This window comes from Typopeltis vanoorti, chromosome 19 (genome assembly GCF_054136105.1).
Source record: "Typopeltis vanoorti isolate ZY-2024b chromosome 19, IOZ_Tvanoo_1.0, whole genome shotgun sequence".
Taxonomy (NCBI): domain Eukaryota; kingdom Metazoa; phylum Arthropoda; class Arachnida; order Uropygi; family Thelyphonidae; genus Typopeltis; species Typopeltis vanoorti.
The window spans coordinates 18,575,858-18,595,210 of NC_143567.1; the positions used below are offsets into that span (position 1 = coordinate 18,575,858).

Here is a 19,353-nt window from a genome sequence, read left to right on the forward strand (position 1 = left end):
TAGACGATATCGGTCTCAAACGTTTACGAGCATTGCCTCAAACCGAACTTCCACTGCTACTGTCGCTATTGTCACTTGACAAGTCAAAAATGCCAACACTTTGATGATATAAATTTGTCCCGCTGTTTTTATCCAAACTGTCCTCTCCGCTTTCAATATCACTTTCGGCTAACATATTATAAATATTTGCAGACATATTAGGGACGATAAGAAATTGCAAACTAACTAGTGAATAGAGTTTATATGCATATATATTCACTGCCTAAGATCCTAAATTCGTTTGAAATTGACGCGAACTTCATAACGTCTGCGATACGTCAAAATCAATTTTGGTTCAATAAACAAAATACGTGTCAGAGAGCCGGGTTAATATAATGGATATAAACTTTCTGTACAATTGTGATAGCAAACTGATTGGCCTATAGCTGTTGATGTAATCTCTGCTGTCTTTTTTATGTAATAACATAATCAAGGCTTTATACTACTGCAATGGAATTTTTTCTGTACTTAAAATATCAATGAACATATCCAGTATGACTTAACGAACTCTGAACCTTCTTATTTTGTATGTTCTGCTAATATGCCATCTTCTCCAGGACTTTTTTTTTTTATTCTTTGCTGACTTCAGAGTTTTCCATAATTCTTCCATCATGATGGAAGAATTATGTATCAGCCTCATCTAAATAGAGTAGAGGATTGCATGTCTGTTTCCTTGTCTGTGTATACTCACTGCATATTTTCATTATTTCTTCTCTACTGTACTATACTATTCCTTGTTTATTTTTCAATTTTGGAATCCTTGCTTGATCATTTTCAGAGATTTTTAGTTTTCTAGTATGTTCTGAATTATTCTTAAATTATATTTTCCGATATTATTTTTGATTTCATATTTATCTTTTGCATTTCAACAATTTCTGTATTGTCTTTGCTACTTCAGTGTCTCCTTTTTCTTAATTATTTCCTTTTTTCTTAATTATTTCCTTTTTTGATTAGATCAAGTGCCCATAAAGTAAATTTTTCTGTGGAAGTTCTCTTTACTGGTAATGATTTTCTTTTAACTTTTAGTAATTTCTATTATTGTTGAAGCTATTTCCTCCATTCTATCAGATATGAGTTTTTAGTGGCTATTAATAGAAGGGGTGATATGATAGAGACGTTTAAGTCAGTGTGTGTGTGGTGGTGGGGGGAGTTATTACATTCGCATGAATGTAAGGGGATTATCAAAAAAAAAGTAGATGGAAGAAGAAACCACAGAAGGCCATCTCTCTGGAAGTTGTGTAGATTTTTTTTATATGGAGAATTGTGGGTGAGTGGAACATATTGAACATATTACCAGAATATGTTATTAATGCAGGAAGCGTTAAGGATTTTAAGATTCGTTATGATAAATAGGTTGTCATTTTAGCGACTCTCTCACGATGAGTCTACTGACTCCATGGAGGGTGTGATGATGATGATAATATATACTTGAATATCAAGATATAACAGTTTTACAGAAGGCTGCAAGCATTCTTGAAGAGCTAAGAAAAAGTTTTGAAAGACAAACTTTCAGAGGCACAAGCTGGATTCAGGTAGATGAATGTCAGAATCAGAGTTGTTGCTTATGATCTCTCTCTTTCAATTTATAGATTTTTAGATCATATTTTAAGGCTGGGAGACAGGGATTCAAAATGATAAAATTATATAATAAGGATAGAACATTATACAGAACAATATATCATTAATACTATACTTAAGTTGAATTTCAGCATTTTGAATTGGCCAATGTAGTGGTTCAATGTTAATTTAACTCTTTAAGCAAAGATTGATAATCTCCATGGTTGCATTGTTAGAGAAAGTGATTTCAATCCAGATATCACTAGTGGAAATGTGCTAAGCACAGTTTTTGTGCTTTTCCAAATGATGTTTCTTTGTTAAATGAATCCACTGCACTTTAGAGCTGTTAAATTGATTCAGTGACCACCATTCCAAATTTGGTATGAAAGTTGGCAGTAAAAATTAAAATTATTAAAACTGTTGTGGGAAGGAAGAGAAAAGTGCATTTTCATTGGTGAACCAGGATAAGTCAAGTGTTTAAGCTATTTAAATAGTTAAATTGTTTCTTGATGGCAGACAATTTTTGCTTCTTAGTAAAGTTTCATCTCACTTATTGGATACCTAAAATGGCTTGAGAAAGTTTCATGCTTGATCTCTAGAGCAGTGAAATTCTTGGATTATTTCATTCTTTGTTTATACTGACTAGCTGTGCAGTCTCTGTGGTCTACAAGATTTATTTATATTGACTTATTCTGAGAAGTCTTGAGGAAGCAGACCATGGAATCTGCAAAACTAGTTGATATAAATTTATATGGTGTATCTGTAATACTATATTATCTCATAATATAGAAAAATAACTGCATATGTCATTACTAAACATTAGCTTGTCCTAGTACTAGATTACCAAAGTGCAACAGGGGAGGGAGAGAAAGAGATACAAAAAAAGTGATTGAAAGTTGGGTGGAACGAAAGAAAATTCAGCCAAAACATTGATACATAATACTGTGCTCAAACTAATTGTAACATATTAATATATGTTAAAATTGATTATTTATATTATATTATATTATGCCTTCATGTAGGTAAGGCAGTTGCTGGAACAAACTCACTCACAACAGCAGAATAGCAGCATCATCAACATAAAATGTCAATACCAAAATTCTTCTGCTTAACTAGCAGAAGAATTGGAGATCATGTTGATATAACTGATGCTACTGAGACAGAGGACTAAGACACTTGAGATAAGAGATATTGGTAAATAACAACTAGAAGATGTTTATTCAATCAAGTAGGTCATAGTATTCATCTTGAAGGTAGATTTTTTGTTTTTTAATGGGAAATTTTATACTTAATTGTGTCTATGATCCCAGCAAAGGAGGGGGGGGGGGAATAGAGAAATTTTTTAGTCGTTATAGAAGACAACTGACTTGAGACTTTCCATCAAAATAGCAGAATAGAAAATGAATACCAGACATATAGAAACATTTTGGGAAAAAATTGGAGTAAAGAGCAAATTTAATGATAACGGCAAGTACTTATGAGATTTCTTGTTCAAAACTAGTCATTAATAATGTTCCAACACAAACATGTTCATGAAGTCGCCAAATTGCCATTCAGCCATCCATACTCAGTTCATTTCCAAACATATTGAATCAAATTTTCATCTTATTCTTTTATTCCATCTACTTCTTTTCTTTTGAACAGTACTCCACATGCTGTTTACATGAAAGAGTTCAACCCCCACTTTTTTCAAAGAACTTGTTAATAGATTCCTTTTTCCTCCTTAAGCATTTGTCCACACTTAGCACTGTAGTAGGTTTGTCCTTAATACCTTTATGTTAGATTCCCATGTATTACTTGGTTCACTCTAGGTGTAAGACCACCAACCTTATTTGGTGGTTTGAAGTGGCTCAGAAACATGTCATGGTCTCTCAAACAAAGGTTTCTTTAGATTAGCTAACCCTTGGTCCATCCACAGTATTCACATGTATTTACAATCTTTTGTGAATGTGATTTATCTTTTTTGCTTTACTAGATATTGGCTACCATTGCTCTAAGAATACATAAGATGAGATAACATTTTAAGCTTCAGGTGACATTTAAATATGGAAATTTAGTAAAAATTATGTAGTAATTTTTTTTTTTTTTTTGTGCTTTCATTTTCTTTACTGAGAAATATCATATATTAAAAGTATTACTCATAAATTGATTTCCTAGGCACAGATGGTGAGAAGAGTGAAGGCATACCTAAGCAATCTTAAAGTAAAAACAAATGAACAGCAATTACATACCATGTCCATCGAGTGTGAGTCTGTGGCACCGTGTGGTAAGTGTGATTATCATTTGTGTTATTTCAAAATAAATATTGCTTAGATTTCAAATAATATCTTTTTAGGCTTCTAAAGTAGTCATAATTAATTTTTTTAATTAATTGCTTTTATAAACTAGAACCAGTTTCCTTATGTCTTTGTCAGCACATAGCAAATATATTAGTATTTTTATTATGCTAATGATCCCATGGTAGTTGTATGGATAGTGCTTCTGTCCAACCAAGTGACAAATCACTTTCATCATCCAGTGATGAAATTCACTGGATGATGAGGTACCTGGGAAATTTTCCTCCCTGATAGAAAATGTTCAATATCTCAGTCAGCCAAGTCACTGTACTTTCCCTACATGCTAAAAGTGTTCAGCCAAACTGGCTATTCCTGTGACCTGGCTGTATAATTTGAGTCTCAACAGAAGAAGAATTCCACAAAGTGGAAAGAGTGTATGATAATCCCATTGTACAAGGGGTAGTGCGAGTCATGTATCTCTGGAGTGGTTATAAAGATTTTGGAAAAGTAGGTAAGAGATTGCATACAGAAATAGATTGAGGTTGACAGAAAATCTATATTTTTCAATGAACAACATCAGTTTACTAAGTAAGGTCATGTTTTTAAGTAACTTGCTCTCATTTTATGATTAACATCATAGTTGAGTTAGATAAGGGAAATGCATACACCATGATACTTTTTGGTCGTTGCTACATGCTTTCAACAGGATTCAGCATGAAAGTCCATTGCATAAGTTGGAGGATATGGTATTTTTGGTCCCTTGATTGGATCATTAAATACTGGTTTGGATAAGATGGCTGAGGGACAGATAATACCAAAAAAGTGATCATTGAGGATCATTCTTTGGTCCACCAATATTTAATCTTTACACTAATGATATTGAGAAGGATTTAACAGGAGACATCATATAGAAAAGGTGACAGGACATACCCATGTCCTGCTCCAGTTGTTGATATAAACCACTCACTGTGTGCCTTATCAACTTTAACACAACCCTTACTTCTTATCATATAATACTGTTAGATATTCCATAAGCTATTAGTTTTCAATAAATTTTGTCCCTATCAACTCAATCTAAATCCTTATTGAAATCAACAAGACGTGTGATCACAGATTTCTGAAAAATATCTATACAACTTTCTCCCTTTCTGAATCCACTTGGTACTCTCTCTTGTTTACCTGGAATACAGTAAGTTGATGCCCCTGTAATTCACATCAAGCAGTCTCCTTTTTTTAAAAAAAAATAGGCACTTCCACATTTGGAGGTTCCTGGGAACTTTGCCTCCTTGATATAAAATGTTCAATATCTCAGTCAACCAAGTCACTGTACTTTCCCTATATCCTTTTAGCTTCTGTAATAATTTCATTATATCCTGATTTATGAAGTTTTAATTTATTTATAGCCAATATAATCTTATATGTGTTAGTAACAGAATGCAGGTAATAAATATATGATCTAATAAATAAATAAATCGCTGTTAATTTGTGATTTTAGAAATATATCATGCTAAGAAAACATAGAGAAGAGAACAGTAGAACAGTATAATAAATAGTATGATGTAATCAGAGATTATGAATGAGGGGAACTATTTTACTTAACAAAGAATGGAAAGTTAAAGGATAAAGAAAAACCTGAAAAAGTATGAGATGAAGAATGAGTAGAAGGTTGAGGGTAGGAAGGTTCAGATAAATGTGAGGGATTGGATACTGGTAAAGTGAACAAACTCTTTTTTGCTAAATGGCATAAAAGAATAATTGTTTGGGATACACATTCCCTGCTGTTGTGTGTGTGTGTGTGTGTGTGTGTGTGTGTGTGTGTAGGGAGAGATGCTTGCTTATCAGAATCCCATTATTTACTGGTGTTTGTTATTGTGCTGTTTTGAAGGTAGGACCAAAGCTTATTCTGCTGTTTTAAAATGGGACTGAATAATAATTATTATTATTATTCAGGGTAACTCCAAGGAGTCGATAGACTCATTGAGGGAGGCCCTAACATCATGTCAAGAACAACTATTCGCCATTCACACAGTATCTATCATACCTTGCCTTGAATGATAACATCTATCATTATTCCTTATCAGAGATATTATATGGAAACCCTCATGAAATCTGAAGACCCACAGTAGGAGACTCGCACCATTCTTCATACGATATGTCATATCTCTTATTACTGTTTCACTGAAAAGCACTCATATCTACCTCTAGCAATACATTCCACTAATTCCATTTCACTCTTTAAAAAAAAAAAAAAAAACTAGTCTTTGCACTCATGTTAACTACACTCTTACACAACTTATAGGGGTCACTCTTCTTCACTTGTCTTGTCACATATTAGAATTTCTTCATCTGCTCTGTTGAATCCCTTTAGTAATTTATGTTTCTGTGTTTATATCTTTCTATTCTGCTTCCCAGCTTAATTTTAGCCCACAAACCTTCAGTTTATCCTTATGATGATTATTACTGATCTGCATAATGAAGCTATTTTTCTCTCTTTCAAATTAGGATCCTGCAGAGATGAGACTTAAATTAAGCCCAGACACAATGCCAGTCTCTTGAACCTTCTTGTAACATACACGGGTCAACATCCCATCCAATCTATGACAGTATTCACATTGAGAAATTTTGTAATATTCTGAGTACCACCACTTCTTTTTCTCCTTTTCTTCCATAAGTCATACCCACATGATATTATAAATGTATAGTACATTAGTGTGTATGTAAGCTAAGTTAAAACATTTGATTCTTTTTATTATTTTTATTTATATTTTTTTATATAAAAATCCAGAAATCTTGTTTAGAGACCAAACTTGGAACTTTTTGCAAGCCACTTATGGCCTTCGATACCCGGGGCAGTATGCTCACATTGGGTGATGAAATTCATCTTCCACCTATAGGCAGTTGTAAATCTCATCACGGCCATGAATGTTTGTCTGGTGTGAGTATGTTAGCTAGCCATCTTGTCAAACAGGCTGGAGATCTATCTCTATTCTCACATGAGTATGTCATGGCATTATTTCTTAATAGGTGATAATGCCCTTACAATATGATCACCTAATAAATCATCTCTTCCTTGTGCTTCTGGTGACTTTTATAATCATTCTTTATTTTATGCTCCACATATGGTAAAGAACTCTTATTGATTCTCTTTGGCTTGTGCAGCTAGTTTCCTCTCATAATCTGATTTTCCTTATTTCCTCACCTCTCTTGCTTTTACTTCTTACAAACTTGCTAATCACTGTTTCTTAGCATTATTAGCAAACCTAGTCCTTGGAAAGGTCCAGCTCATCAAGGGAGGGCTCTTTTAGTCATTCATGCCTAAATGCTTATCATATTGGCCTGGTTGGCCGAGTGGTTAGCATATCTGCTCCCCAGCCAAAAGGCTGCAGGTTTGAATCCCACCATCGGCATGGATGTTTGTGATTGTCTATGAAAATAGTAGTGGTGGTGTACAGTAGATTGCATTGGTGTAGATGATGCGGTTGGTGTGTGACGGTTTAGACAGAGAGTTGTAAGAGTAGGTGCCCTCCTGCGATGAGACTTGGATTCCCTGGAGGTGTCAAAAATAATAATAATAATATCTCTCTTAAAAAACATTAACCTGAAGATGCATTCATAACAATTGTAACACATTCTACACAGTATCATTGTTTGTGTAGAACGTACTCATGTTTCCTAATGTAACTCATGTTTCAGGTATAACCCAAATTCTTCTACCTCAATCAGCCATATGCTGAAAAATGTAAGGGATCTTACAATATACACTTATGTGTATTGTAAGATCCTTCTTACTAACTTGTATGTTTCTGTTATATCTCTGATTATTTCTGAAACATTAAAGACCATTATTTAAATTAAGGGGATATTAAATCCCACGTTGTTTTAAAACCGAATAAGAAACTCAAAAATCGGAATCAGAGAGTTTCATGCCAAATATAGTAAACTATAAAAGTATCGGCGATTACTAGCGTGAGCTAATGCAAGTAGTCCTAGTACGTAGTACAAACTCGGGCAACATGCAGCAAAGGTGATAAAGTTCTGATCGCTATTCTTGGTATTTTCCATAATGTAAAAACACATTTCCTAGGAAATGTATGCTGTTATTACATTATGGTGGGAGGTCACTACCCAGAGACCGGTTTCAGCCTTTATTGAGGCTTCATCAGTGAGTAGCTAGCCAAAATTAATACCAAAGGATTTAGCAAAAAGAACTTATATACGCTGCTATACGAGTTGTCGAAAAGGTGCAACCTATTAAGTTACTTAAATATAAAGAGCCAACAGGCTTCATTTTGGCGATATAAACATTATTTAATTTAAGGGGATATTAAATCCCACATTGTTTTAAAACTGAATAAGAAACTTAAAGATCGGAATCAGAGAGTTTCATGCCGAATATAGTAAACTATAAAAGTATTATCGGCGATTACTACCGTGAGCTAATGCAAGTAGTCCTAGTACGTAGTACAAACTCAGGCAACACAATACTTTTATAGTTTACTATATTCGGCATGAAACTCTCTGATTCCGATCTTAGAGTTTCTTATTCGGTTTTAAAACAATGTGGGATTTAATATCCCCTTAATTTAAATAATGTTTATATCGCCAAAATGAAGTCTGTTGGCTCTTTATATTAAAGACCATATTCCCTCAATTTATCTTCATATGCACAATTCAAAAGGTTAGTCATCATCTAGTTTACTTGCCTATGGATCTTTTCAGCTGTCTCCTTGGAATTAGGTGATGATATCTGTGCATAGTAGTCCAGATGTGGTTTTACCAAAATCTCTTAAGTGAGAAAATAACTTTTTCTTAACTCACTGTTCTCTTTAACATTGCAGTTATTCTATGCAATGCCTTAACTACCTTAGCACTGTCCTCTAAACTTTAATTCACTGTCCACAATAACCCCTTCAGTCATTGACAACTTTCAAAATTTCTGTTAATATAATATCCTACTGCATTGTCCTCCATACAGAACTGCATAACCTTGCTCTTGGAAACATTAAACTAATACAGTCATACCCCCGACTTATGCGAATCCAGAGTTACGCAGTTTCTTATATATACGTATTCCCGTCCCGCTTCACGCCTCACCACTAGTCGTATCTTTCAGGTGCCGGCCGTATTCGCCAGTGTCGCACATGCTGTGAACAAGCACTGATGTGTTTCTTGTGGTCCCGATTCATACATGATTTTTATAGTCCACAAACCTTGTGATTGTTTAATGTTATGTTCTTGATAAAAATTTTATCACATAAAAAATAATAATGTCATCCAAAAGAAGCAAGTCCGATTCTTCTACAGCTAGCAAGAAAAGAAAAACATTGACTTTGGAAACAAAACTCAACATTATTAAGGATTTTGAAGGCGGAATGAAAATTTGTGAGCTAGCAAAGAAGTTCGATCTACAGGAATCCACAGTAAGAACAATCGTAAAAGAAAGGTTTACAGATTTTGGAGGATATAGATTCTAATGAGGAACGAACTGTAGCCACAAGGCCAAAGGCAAGGAATAAAAAAATCATTAGCTTGCTATGAAGAAATTTTGCGTGACAAGAAAAAGACATTATGCCGTCAGACGAATCTATTAGATTTTATGAAACCATCAATATCAAAATAACTTTCTTTTTTTTAATGTACGAAAAACTACAATTATGATTATATTTTTTAAAAAATATAGATGTTTTTGTAAACCTTTGGTCCCAATTGTATGTTTGTATATATAAATTACATGCAAAATTATACCCCGAGTTACACGAATTCGACTTGCACGCTTTTTGTTGGTCCCACCTACCGCGTAACTTTACTTTACTGTATTCATTAAAATTTGCTCATAGGCTTAGTTTGTTCAGTTCGGCCTATAGAGATTTTATATCCGCTATATAATACCCAAGATCCCCTCCCCACACACATGCACCCACCGATATCATCAATATGTAAGCTAAACAACAATGACCAAAGTATAGAACTTGGTGACATGTCACTGATCATCCTCCTCTTTGTAGACCTAGCACCGCCATGCAGTATACTAGTGACACCTGTCTGTCAGCCTATCTCATCCACATCACAACCCTGTTTTGCATTTCATACCTTACAGCTTGTAAGTAATGTAATGCAAAACATTCCTTGCAATGCTTTGGAAAAATGCAAAAGTACTAGGTCTGCCCATTTCCATTTTCTAGTTATGCTCTCACTTTATTATAGAACAATTGCAGATTGCTGAAACATCCACCTGTAGAGCTATGCTGAATTGCATAAAGGATCATAGTGTTATTTATCATTGTGATCATAGTGATAAAATTCTGTTGGATTTTCTTTGGCCTGTTCAGTTAATTTCTTTCCATAATCCAGTTTTTCCTTACTCACTATGGCCATCATTCTCCTGTCCTGCTCCTTTATGCTAAACCTCGTGATCATATCAGATCTGCAGCAGTCTCTTTTTATTATATGTTTTAAAGAACATATATTAAAGACATTTTTAAAATGGCTGGCACATTTTTTAAAAAAATATATAATTTATCAACTCCAATATATTTCATCCCATGTTACAAGGATCATTAGGGAAACAAGAGAAGATCAGTTAACAATATTCAAAACATGAATTGCAAGATGTCAGTCAGTTGGCATGTATCTGGTCACAACTGAGTTAACAGGAGAATACAATGTAAGAGTTAAAAGGAAAACAATGGATAACTTTTTTGTAATTCAAATACAAAATTAGCTATATAACTTATTCTTGATCACACACACACAGACATACACAAATAACAATTATGTCCTGCAACACAGGGACTGGCATGCATTCAAAATAGTTAAGATTTGGACAGTGTCATAAAGTTTCGAAAGTGTCAAGTAACAGATGATCAAACTTAAATGTACTGGACTTAAAGCAAAGCCAGATTTCTCAGATTCTAAGAATTTGAGAAGAATTAACTGTTCATAATTTTGTAATAATGAACAAGTTATGTACCTTTTGTATTTGAAGTATAGAAACTATCCATTGTTTCCCTTTACTCGTATAGTGCATTCTCCTCTAAACTCAGACCAGAATATGAACAATTAAATACCTGCTATGATTTGTGTTGAAGTTTTTGGAACAGAAAACTACACATAGAAACTGGAATGCAAATAAATAATTTACTGACTAAAATTAATTATTTAGATTAATTCAAATTATTCAAAAATTAATAAATATCAGTGAAACCAAAATTCTAAGTAAAGACATCACCTTTTGCTATTGCCCTGAAAAATTCCATGTGCACAGATAATGGTAATTATTTGTGGCATGGGATCACCATCGAAAAAGGCAGTACTGCTGTGATCACGAACACGGATGATTACAATAATGAACTGAAAGAATTGTAATCTGATACATCAACTTATTTGCCTGTAGTAAAGAACCCTAGAGTATCAGTAAAAAATAAAACTTATAGCCCTGCTAGATAACATAAGTTGGCCAGCTGAAGCTATATCCAGATTAGTTTTATCTGTATAAACCAGTGGTATATTGGCTACCTACAATCCACAAACATGGAACTCTGCTAGGCCCCATCACAAATGCCATAAATTGTATATGACTCATAAACTGACTAAACACTTAGCACCCAAACTCGATAAATGCATCAGCAAGACATGACCGTATATGTTATTCCATATACTTTAAAACCACTATACAGAACCTTCAATTAGAGAAGATGAATTTGATGTGTCGTCACTTTTTACAAATGTTCCAGTAAATGATACTCTCCAAAATCCCCCCCCCCGAGAACAACCACTCTTTAAACAAATTGAAGGTGTAGCAATGGGTTTCCCACTTTCACCCTCATTGCTAACTCATACATAAAATCATTTCAGTTCTTTGGCACGTAATTTCCCCCAACCTGAAGTTTGATTGAGGTATATTGATGCTGTCTGTGCCATTTGGCTGCATGGCCATTTCTAATTTTTTACATTTCCTCAGCCTCTTAGTTACACTGTGATAGAGGAAAAGGAATCTAGCCTTCTTGGATACTTTAGTTACAAAGTAAATGGATAGTTCCCTTGTGTTCAGTTTACTATAAGTCCACACATACCTACATGCCAGTTCACATCACCATCTTGTCCATTAACTTCGAATTTTCCAAACTAGCCTCTAGGACAGAGCATATTTTATCCCTGAGATCAGTACCTCACCTGGAACAGTATTCTCTACTTACATCATTCCAACAAAATGGATACAACAAAAAAATCCCTTGCCAAATTCCTTAAAAAGAATCCCCTCAAAAAATGGACACTCCCTCCTGAAATAACAGTATACAAATGTCTAAACAGAGTTTTTACCTTCTTGAGACAAATCAAGGATTGTCAGGATTCTCTCTCCTTCTCAGATGTCTGCAGCATCCCCTGCTAGTGTGGAATTCAGTATTTTGAACAGACAGGATGGACTATCTTGCTCAGGAAAAAAAGAACATAAAATACATCCAGGACAGACAACCAAAAGTAAACTAGCAGTTTTTCTTGGAGGAAGACCACTTTCATCAGATGGAAGAAAGCCAGGCTACTTCGCGAATCCTGTTTTATATTGGAGAGACTTTTTTTTTTAATGTTGCTGACACCTATGAAAGGATATTTGCAAACCTATAGTACATTTTGCTGTGGCTAAGGATTTTTTTCCCCTATTTTTATCAGTTATATATATATTTTTGTATTTTTCATTTATTTTTCACATAGTCTAGAAACCCTGCTTTAGACACCAAACATGAAACTTTTTCAAGCCACTTTAGACCTTCAATAAGTGGATCAGTGGTCTTACACTGGGCAGTGAAATTTATCTTCCATCTAAGGACAATCACAAACATCCATGTCCATGGCAGGATTTGAACTCTTAGCTTGTTGGTTGGAGAGCAGGTATGCTAACCAGATCAGCAATATTTGGCAGTGGTGGGATCCTGGGAGACTGTTTCTAGAAGTGGCACACATTCTACAGAACTCAGGTTACTGTAACAGAACTGATTAGAATTTGGTGTATCACCCTATCTGTATTTCAGCATTAATAACAGAAATCACCATGAAGATCTGCATTGTCACCCTCCATGCATATAACTGTTCTTGTTCTCATGGTCATTTCCTTCAGTGACTGTGTATTGTTAAAGTGTACCTCTGATAATGCTAGCTTAAGCTGGCAAAATATCAGCTTGTAAATAAATGATTTACTGACTACAATTAATTATTTATATTCCAGTTTCTGTATAGTTTTCTGTTTCAGGAACTTTGACAAGAATGATAGCAACAGTTATAGAATGAACAAGGAAATAAACACACACTATATGACTCATTTATATTAAGAGTTTATATTAAATATTATATTATATTAAATATAATATTTAATATAATTGGAATTTTGGTGAATTTTTATATTAAATACAATTTATATTAAAACACTAGTTAGCCAAAATTTTAGCAACGGTGCTACAAAAATAAGATAAACATAAACATCTGCAGATCTGACTTGAAGTATATGAAATAGAGTATTACAATATTCAGTATTATATTGCTGAGATTTACTGGAAACATGAAAATTGCATTTATAGAAGCATTATCTGAAATAATGAATTTCACTGAACTTCATTTGCATCTAAGATGTCTGTGGTTGGTGTAGTCAGGATATTGTACTGTTCCAAAATTTGGTTTCATGGTTGGATCCTTTGATTGTGGTAGATACCCAGCAAATTGTAACTAACTATCATTTAAATATTGATGCTCTATTAGCATGATAACAGCATATTGCTATTACAGTATTTTCCCTTCAGTTTAAAGTGTCATTTTGCAAGTCTACATACCATACTGACTTAAACCACTTGCTTAAGAGTTTAGATCCACCTATCAATATGACTCCACTTACAAACAGAAGTCACAGTCATTGGGTTAAAAACAAGGCTGAGTTTTTGACTCTTTCCAATAATTGGATTAACACATTTTAGCTACAAGAAATATTTACAGCATGTAAGTATTTCAAAGTTCTAATCCTGAGTGCATAAAATTGGTTTGTTATGTTAAATATAAATATGCAGATAAACAAATTAGAGAGTTAATGCTTGAACCAATGAATTTCAGTCAGGTTCATATGAGCAGATAAATTATGTATGTTAACACTATTAATCCTATGATTAATCCTAACACTATTTTTTTTTAATCCTATTCCAGCTGGTCTTAGCACTGTCCAGACAAGAAGACGTAACCCATCTCCTACGCTTTCTTCTGCTAGTAGTACAAGCAGTACTTCAGATGGCAAGAAATCTATTGGCACTGGCCCTAAATTTGGTAAGGTTTTTTCTTTAATCACATTTTGAATTAATATCAAAGTTTTTTTTTTTCTTATTTGCTTAAACACAGCAGGTGTGGTGTGTTAATTGTATTTGCAAATATTTAAGAAAGACTGCATTCATATATTTCTTTAAAAGGATAATAATTGCCTTCATAGTATAATTGGAAGAACAACTGAGTGTTGCATCCTTGGATCTTCGATTAGAAAAGAACTTGGTCTGATTCCTAGACTCCAGGTTTTTTATTCCATATACAGGAAAATACTAGATTAACCCCCCCCCCCCCCCATACTAACACTAACACTGCTAAATTCTAACAATTTATTTTTATATTTAATTTGTGAACTTCATTAAAAATTATGCATTCTGGTTACAATCCATGCCCCCCCCCTTTTTTTTTTTTAAAAAATATTATCTCACAGTATCTTATTAGCACAAAATAAACTGTTAATTTATTTAAATTTGCTAATATGCTGCTAGACTTGGTTACATAGTTTTAGCATATTCACTCCCATAGGGTAACAGCATTGTGGGGGGGGGGGGGGGGGAAGAATTCACATTAAAAGTTCACTTTCACAGGATTAAATATAATGATTGCCTATGATTGTTATAAGGATGAAAGTGATATCAGAAATGTAGTCTTCACTGTTCTGTGACTCCAAAAAAGTCCTTTTAGATTAAAATCTAAGATTTTTTATATGGGGTTGTTGTTAACTTCCATCTCTCTATTTGAACAGATGTCACAATTATGTAATGCCTAGAATTCCTTTCTCTAACAGCTAGTCAGTCATGGTATTTCATGTCTGCTTTCCTTTAGAAAATAAATTTTGCTTATTTATTCTCATTTATACTTAGATATTACTTCATTCCCTCCCCTTATAGCTGAAAATAGTATGATTATCAGTCAAGAACAGTTTTTTCTTTTTGGGTTGACCTTCAGATCTAGCCTGTCCCAATAGAAACACAATTATATACCTAGCCTCCCAATCTTCCAAAAGATTTGGTGGCCTCTTTTATTCAAAACACTAGTTCTCCTCTGCAAAATTCTTAATGCTTTATAAATCTCAAATGTGCCCAATCTATGAATATGATTCTTGCATTCAGGGTGGTGCGCCAAAAACCTCTCTAAGAATGCTCATTGCTATCCAGAAGAGAGCACTCTGCCAAATAGGTGACCCCTCTCTCATTGATGGCTTACTCCAATCACTTTCTCATAGCTGCTCTGTTCTGCATATGCTCATATAGTTATTTCATGAGTGCTGGTCAAGAACTATGTGCAGTTCAACAGCAAACTTATCAAACCAGTGTCTCATCCTCTTCTTTCATTCCATATATCTTTTTTGTTTTTTGGAAAAGCCATACCCATAATGTTTCTCCCCCTCCCCTCAATGGATGCAACCTTGAACTCCTCAAGAAACACAGATTTCTTCTTTCATTCTTCTAATCACTTGCCCACCTGGACACACACAACACGATTGCTATAGGTTTTGTAACCTTGACTATGTGTTGGGGAGGGGAGGAGTGATTTGAAAAGAAAAAAAAAGTGCACATCTGAAGTGGTAGCTTTTATTTTTAGTGACTCGATTTTGTATTAACTCTTATGTTATATTTAATCTTTTGTGTATTCTGGCTTTTACACTTTCTTTTCTTTAACTATTTTATGCTGTGATTATTTCTTTCTCCATATTAATGATGCTTTACTGTTGTAACAAAGTAATTTAAGGATCTTACCTAAATGGTAAAAGCTAATACATAATACTTAATTCCATTGTGACTTTTTCAAAGTAAACTATACAGTTATTGGGAGAGACCTTACAGGATCACTGCAAAGAGTTGTCATGGCACCAGAAATGTACAAGTTGGCAGTATGAAATAGTTTCCATATGCATGTGCACAGTGATTTGTTAATGTAATGATATATTAACAAATTTATAGCAATCAAGGCATTTTCCTTTGTTTCTTGAAGAAATGCACAAAAATGCAAATATGAAAGTATTACATTATAAATAAATCCATTCATGACACTTGCGATTGTGATATTCCCATACTGTGCTGTTTCATTTTCTGACGGCTTACTGGCCAGGCTCTTGATAATGATGACTTGCTCTCGAACATGTTCATTGCCAACCACGCGATATCACGTGATACGAGTTCTCACCATTCGGCTGATCACGCATTATCGCTTGGGCGTCACTATCAAGTAAAAAAAATTTGGCCACCACACAAAATTCCAATTTTCAGCTTGGCAATGAACGTGTTAAGAGTTAATCCCTTCCATGTTTGTGACATCACTGAGTTAAAATTAAATGCATAAAATATTGTAACTTATGCATACAGTGTTCTTGATTCAAGGAAGTACATCTAACTATAGGTTATGCACAGCTGCTTTTCCAATATGCAGTTACATAATGGGACCACATAGATACATACATTGTACCATTTCATTACACATATAGTATTTATGACTGTGTGTGTGTGCAGGTTCTCAAAAACCAGCAAACTGCAAAATTTCCGAAAACTTATAAAGTAGAATAACTACCAAAATGTGTTAATAAAAATTAAACTTACTTATCTTGGATATACTAAAAGATATTGGGTGTGCTCAGCTTAGTGTTGAATCTTACTGCTTTACTTTTCCATATCTTATGCTTTGCCTATAGGCTTACTTTCACTTTGTTATCCAAGATCATATCTCCTTTTTATAGTCTAAATTGTGTATTGTGTTGCTCTCTAGGTATGTGAAACTCCTAACCTCTTCAGGCCTCATGTCCACTGAGCTTTATTTGCTTCTTCAATCTTTCTCTCTCTCCAAGTATCATATTTTTAATTTTTTCAGTGTTCATAATCAACCCTTATCTTTTTTTCTTCATGTTCAATGATGAGTGTGTCATCTGCAAATCTTAAATTATTGATTCTCTTACCTTGAACTGAAATTTCCATTATATTCTCCTTTATAACATCGATTCTAAAAGCCTCCTCTGCAGCTCATTTGTTTTCACTGATGATTTTGGTTCAAATCTTGTGTAAAGTGCAGAGAACCTTTATTGGGGGTTTTCAATTGAAGGTAAGTAAGCCAGTGTCATGCAAAGATGGCTGGGTTTTTCCTCCCAGAAACTCAGGTTTTCTCACAGAAATAGGCAAACCAGCCATAAGAATACACAGGCAGTGTGTTTGTTCTTCTGACTGGTTTGCCTGCAATACAGATGGGATGAACTACTACTACCCATAAATGGCATGCAAGGGAAAATGTGACTGGGATAATTCAGCTCCATCTTTCTGTTTTTACACAATTTCTCACAGCAGCTTATGCATGCATTATCATTCATATTCTGCATTGATAGATATATCATGATATATGATATCCGATCATATATCATAATATATTTATATATATGGACAAATGCCAATTTTAAAAGGAGGATAAGACTGCTAATTACAGAGGTATTAGTTTATCGAATACTTCCTACAAAATGTATATATATAGTAGAATATTTAATGAAAAATTGAAAATATACAGTGAAAAAATATTATTAGAATGTCAAAATGGGTTTAGAAAAGAATGCTCTACAACGGATGCAGCTTTTTGTTTAAAGCTACTTATAAAGAAGAGAATTTAATTTAGAAACTCATCTTTTGTTTATAGATTATGAAAAAGCATTTGACAAAGTAAAAAGATATATACTGTTTCGTATATTACAAAGAATAAATATACCTAATATTTTACTACATGCAATATTGAATATATACATACAAAGATAAGAAATAAAAATAAATGAAAAAAAGTCTGAAAACAATCTATAAACCAAGGAGTAAGACAGGGATTACCTCTGTCTCCAACACTTCTTAATATTTAAAATAAAGAAATATTAATACAGTGGAATACCATAAATAATCCAGGTATAGGAATTTCCCAAAATAACTAAATAAATATGCTATTATTTGCAGATGATCAGGTAATAATATCAGATAAGGAAGACAATTTACAAAGCTCGATCATCATCAAATTCCTAACATATACCCTCAGGGGGGGGGTATATAAGATATGATAGTACCACATGAAAAATTTACATCATTACTAACTTCCTATCTGCAATTTTCCTCCAAATCAGTCTGTTACCTGTCAAGACTCCAACATTATCAGATCTTATATTTCTAACTTCTAAGGCACTTTTTACTGTATCAATCCAGCTATATCTTGGTCTTCCTCTGGGTGTTTTTCCTGCCAACTGGACAGAAAACACTTGATTTGCTAATCTTTCTTCTCCCATTCTGTTTAAATGACCATACTACCTGAGATTAGCTCTGCTAATGCATTCCTGGATGCTGACAATGTGAAGTTCTTTCCTAATATCCTCATTTTTAATATAATATTGCCATTGGTGCCATCTGTTCACACCTATAATCTTTCTCAGGACTCTCATATCTGCTGTCTCTAGTCTTTGGTCAAGTGTTTTACTTCTGATCCAGCTCTCAGATCCATAGGTTAAAATTGGTTAAAACACTGTATTGTATATAGCTAATTTTAGTATTTTGGCTAATTTCTCTCTTATTCCATATAAATGTATCCGGTTGACTTCCTACCATACAAGCTTTGTTGATTCTGTTGTCTATTTCCATATTTAATTTACCATCTTCACTAAAAATCGTGCCTAAGTAGCTGAAATGTTTTACTTGTTCTATAGGTTCTCCATTCAAAATGCAGCTGATATTTTCAATGTTTCTGTCTATTTTCATTGTCTTTGTCATTGCTGATCTTCATACCATATCTATTACAACAGTTATTCGCTTAAGTCATGGAATCTTGCAGACTTGTAGCAGATTTATTTAGAAGTATAACATCATCTGCATAAAGCAAAGAGCTAATATTAACATCTCCAATTTTGACATCAGGTTTAATACCACTTTCCTTCATAATGTTATCCATATAGATAATGAATAACAGAGGGGATAATGTACATCCTTGTCTCACATCAGATTTAACATTAAACCACCTTTCTGCACTTCTTTCAACTCTAACTGCTGACTTACAACTCAAATAAAGACCAAGTATTGCTCGATATAATGCCCCATTGACACCATATAACTGTAGTGTTTTGAATAGCTTCTCTTTCTTAGCACCTTGTCATATGCTTTTTCCAGATCTACAAAACTTAAATACAGATTTGTGTTATATTCCCATG

The 19,353-nt window shown here is 33.8% G+C and overlaps 1 protein-coding gene across 1 annotated transcript in view; it reads left to right on the plus strand.

The window, feature by feature from the left end:
- The window catches only part of LOC150095887 (rap guanine nucleotide exchange factor 2-like), a 455,329-nt gene that overhangs the window by 381,594 nt on the left and 54,382 nt on the right, over positions 1–19,353 (plus strand). Inside the window, exons 25-26 of the mRNA XM_090409556.1 lie at positions 3,754–3,862; positions 14,055–14,171. Of these exons, the coding sequence (XP_090265682.1) occupies positions 3,754–3,862; positions 14,055–14,171 (226 nt within the window). The remainder of the gene's footprint in view (positions 1–3,753; positions 3,863–14,054; positions 14,172–19,353) is intronic.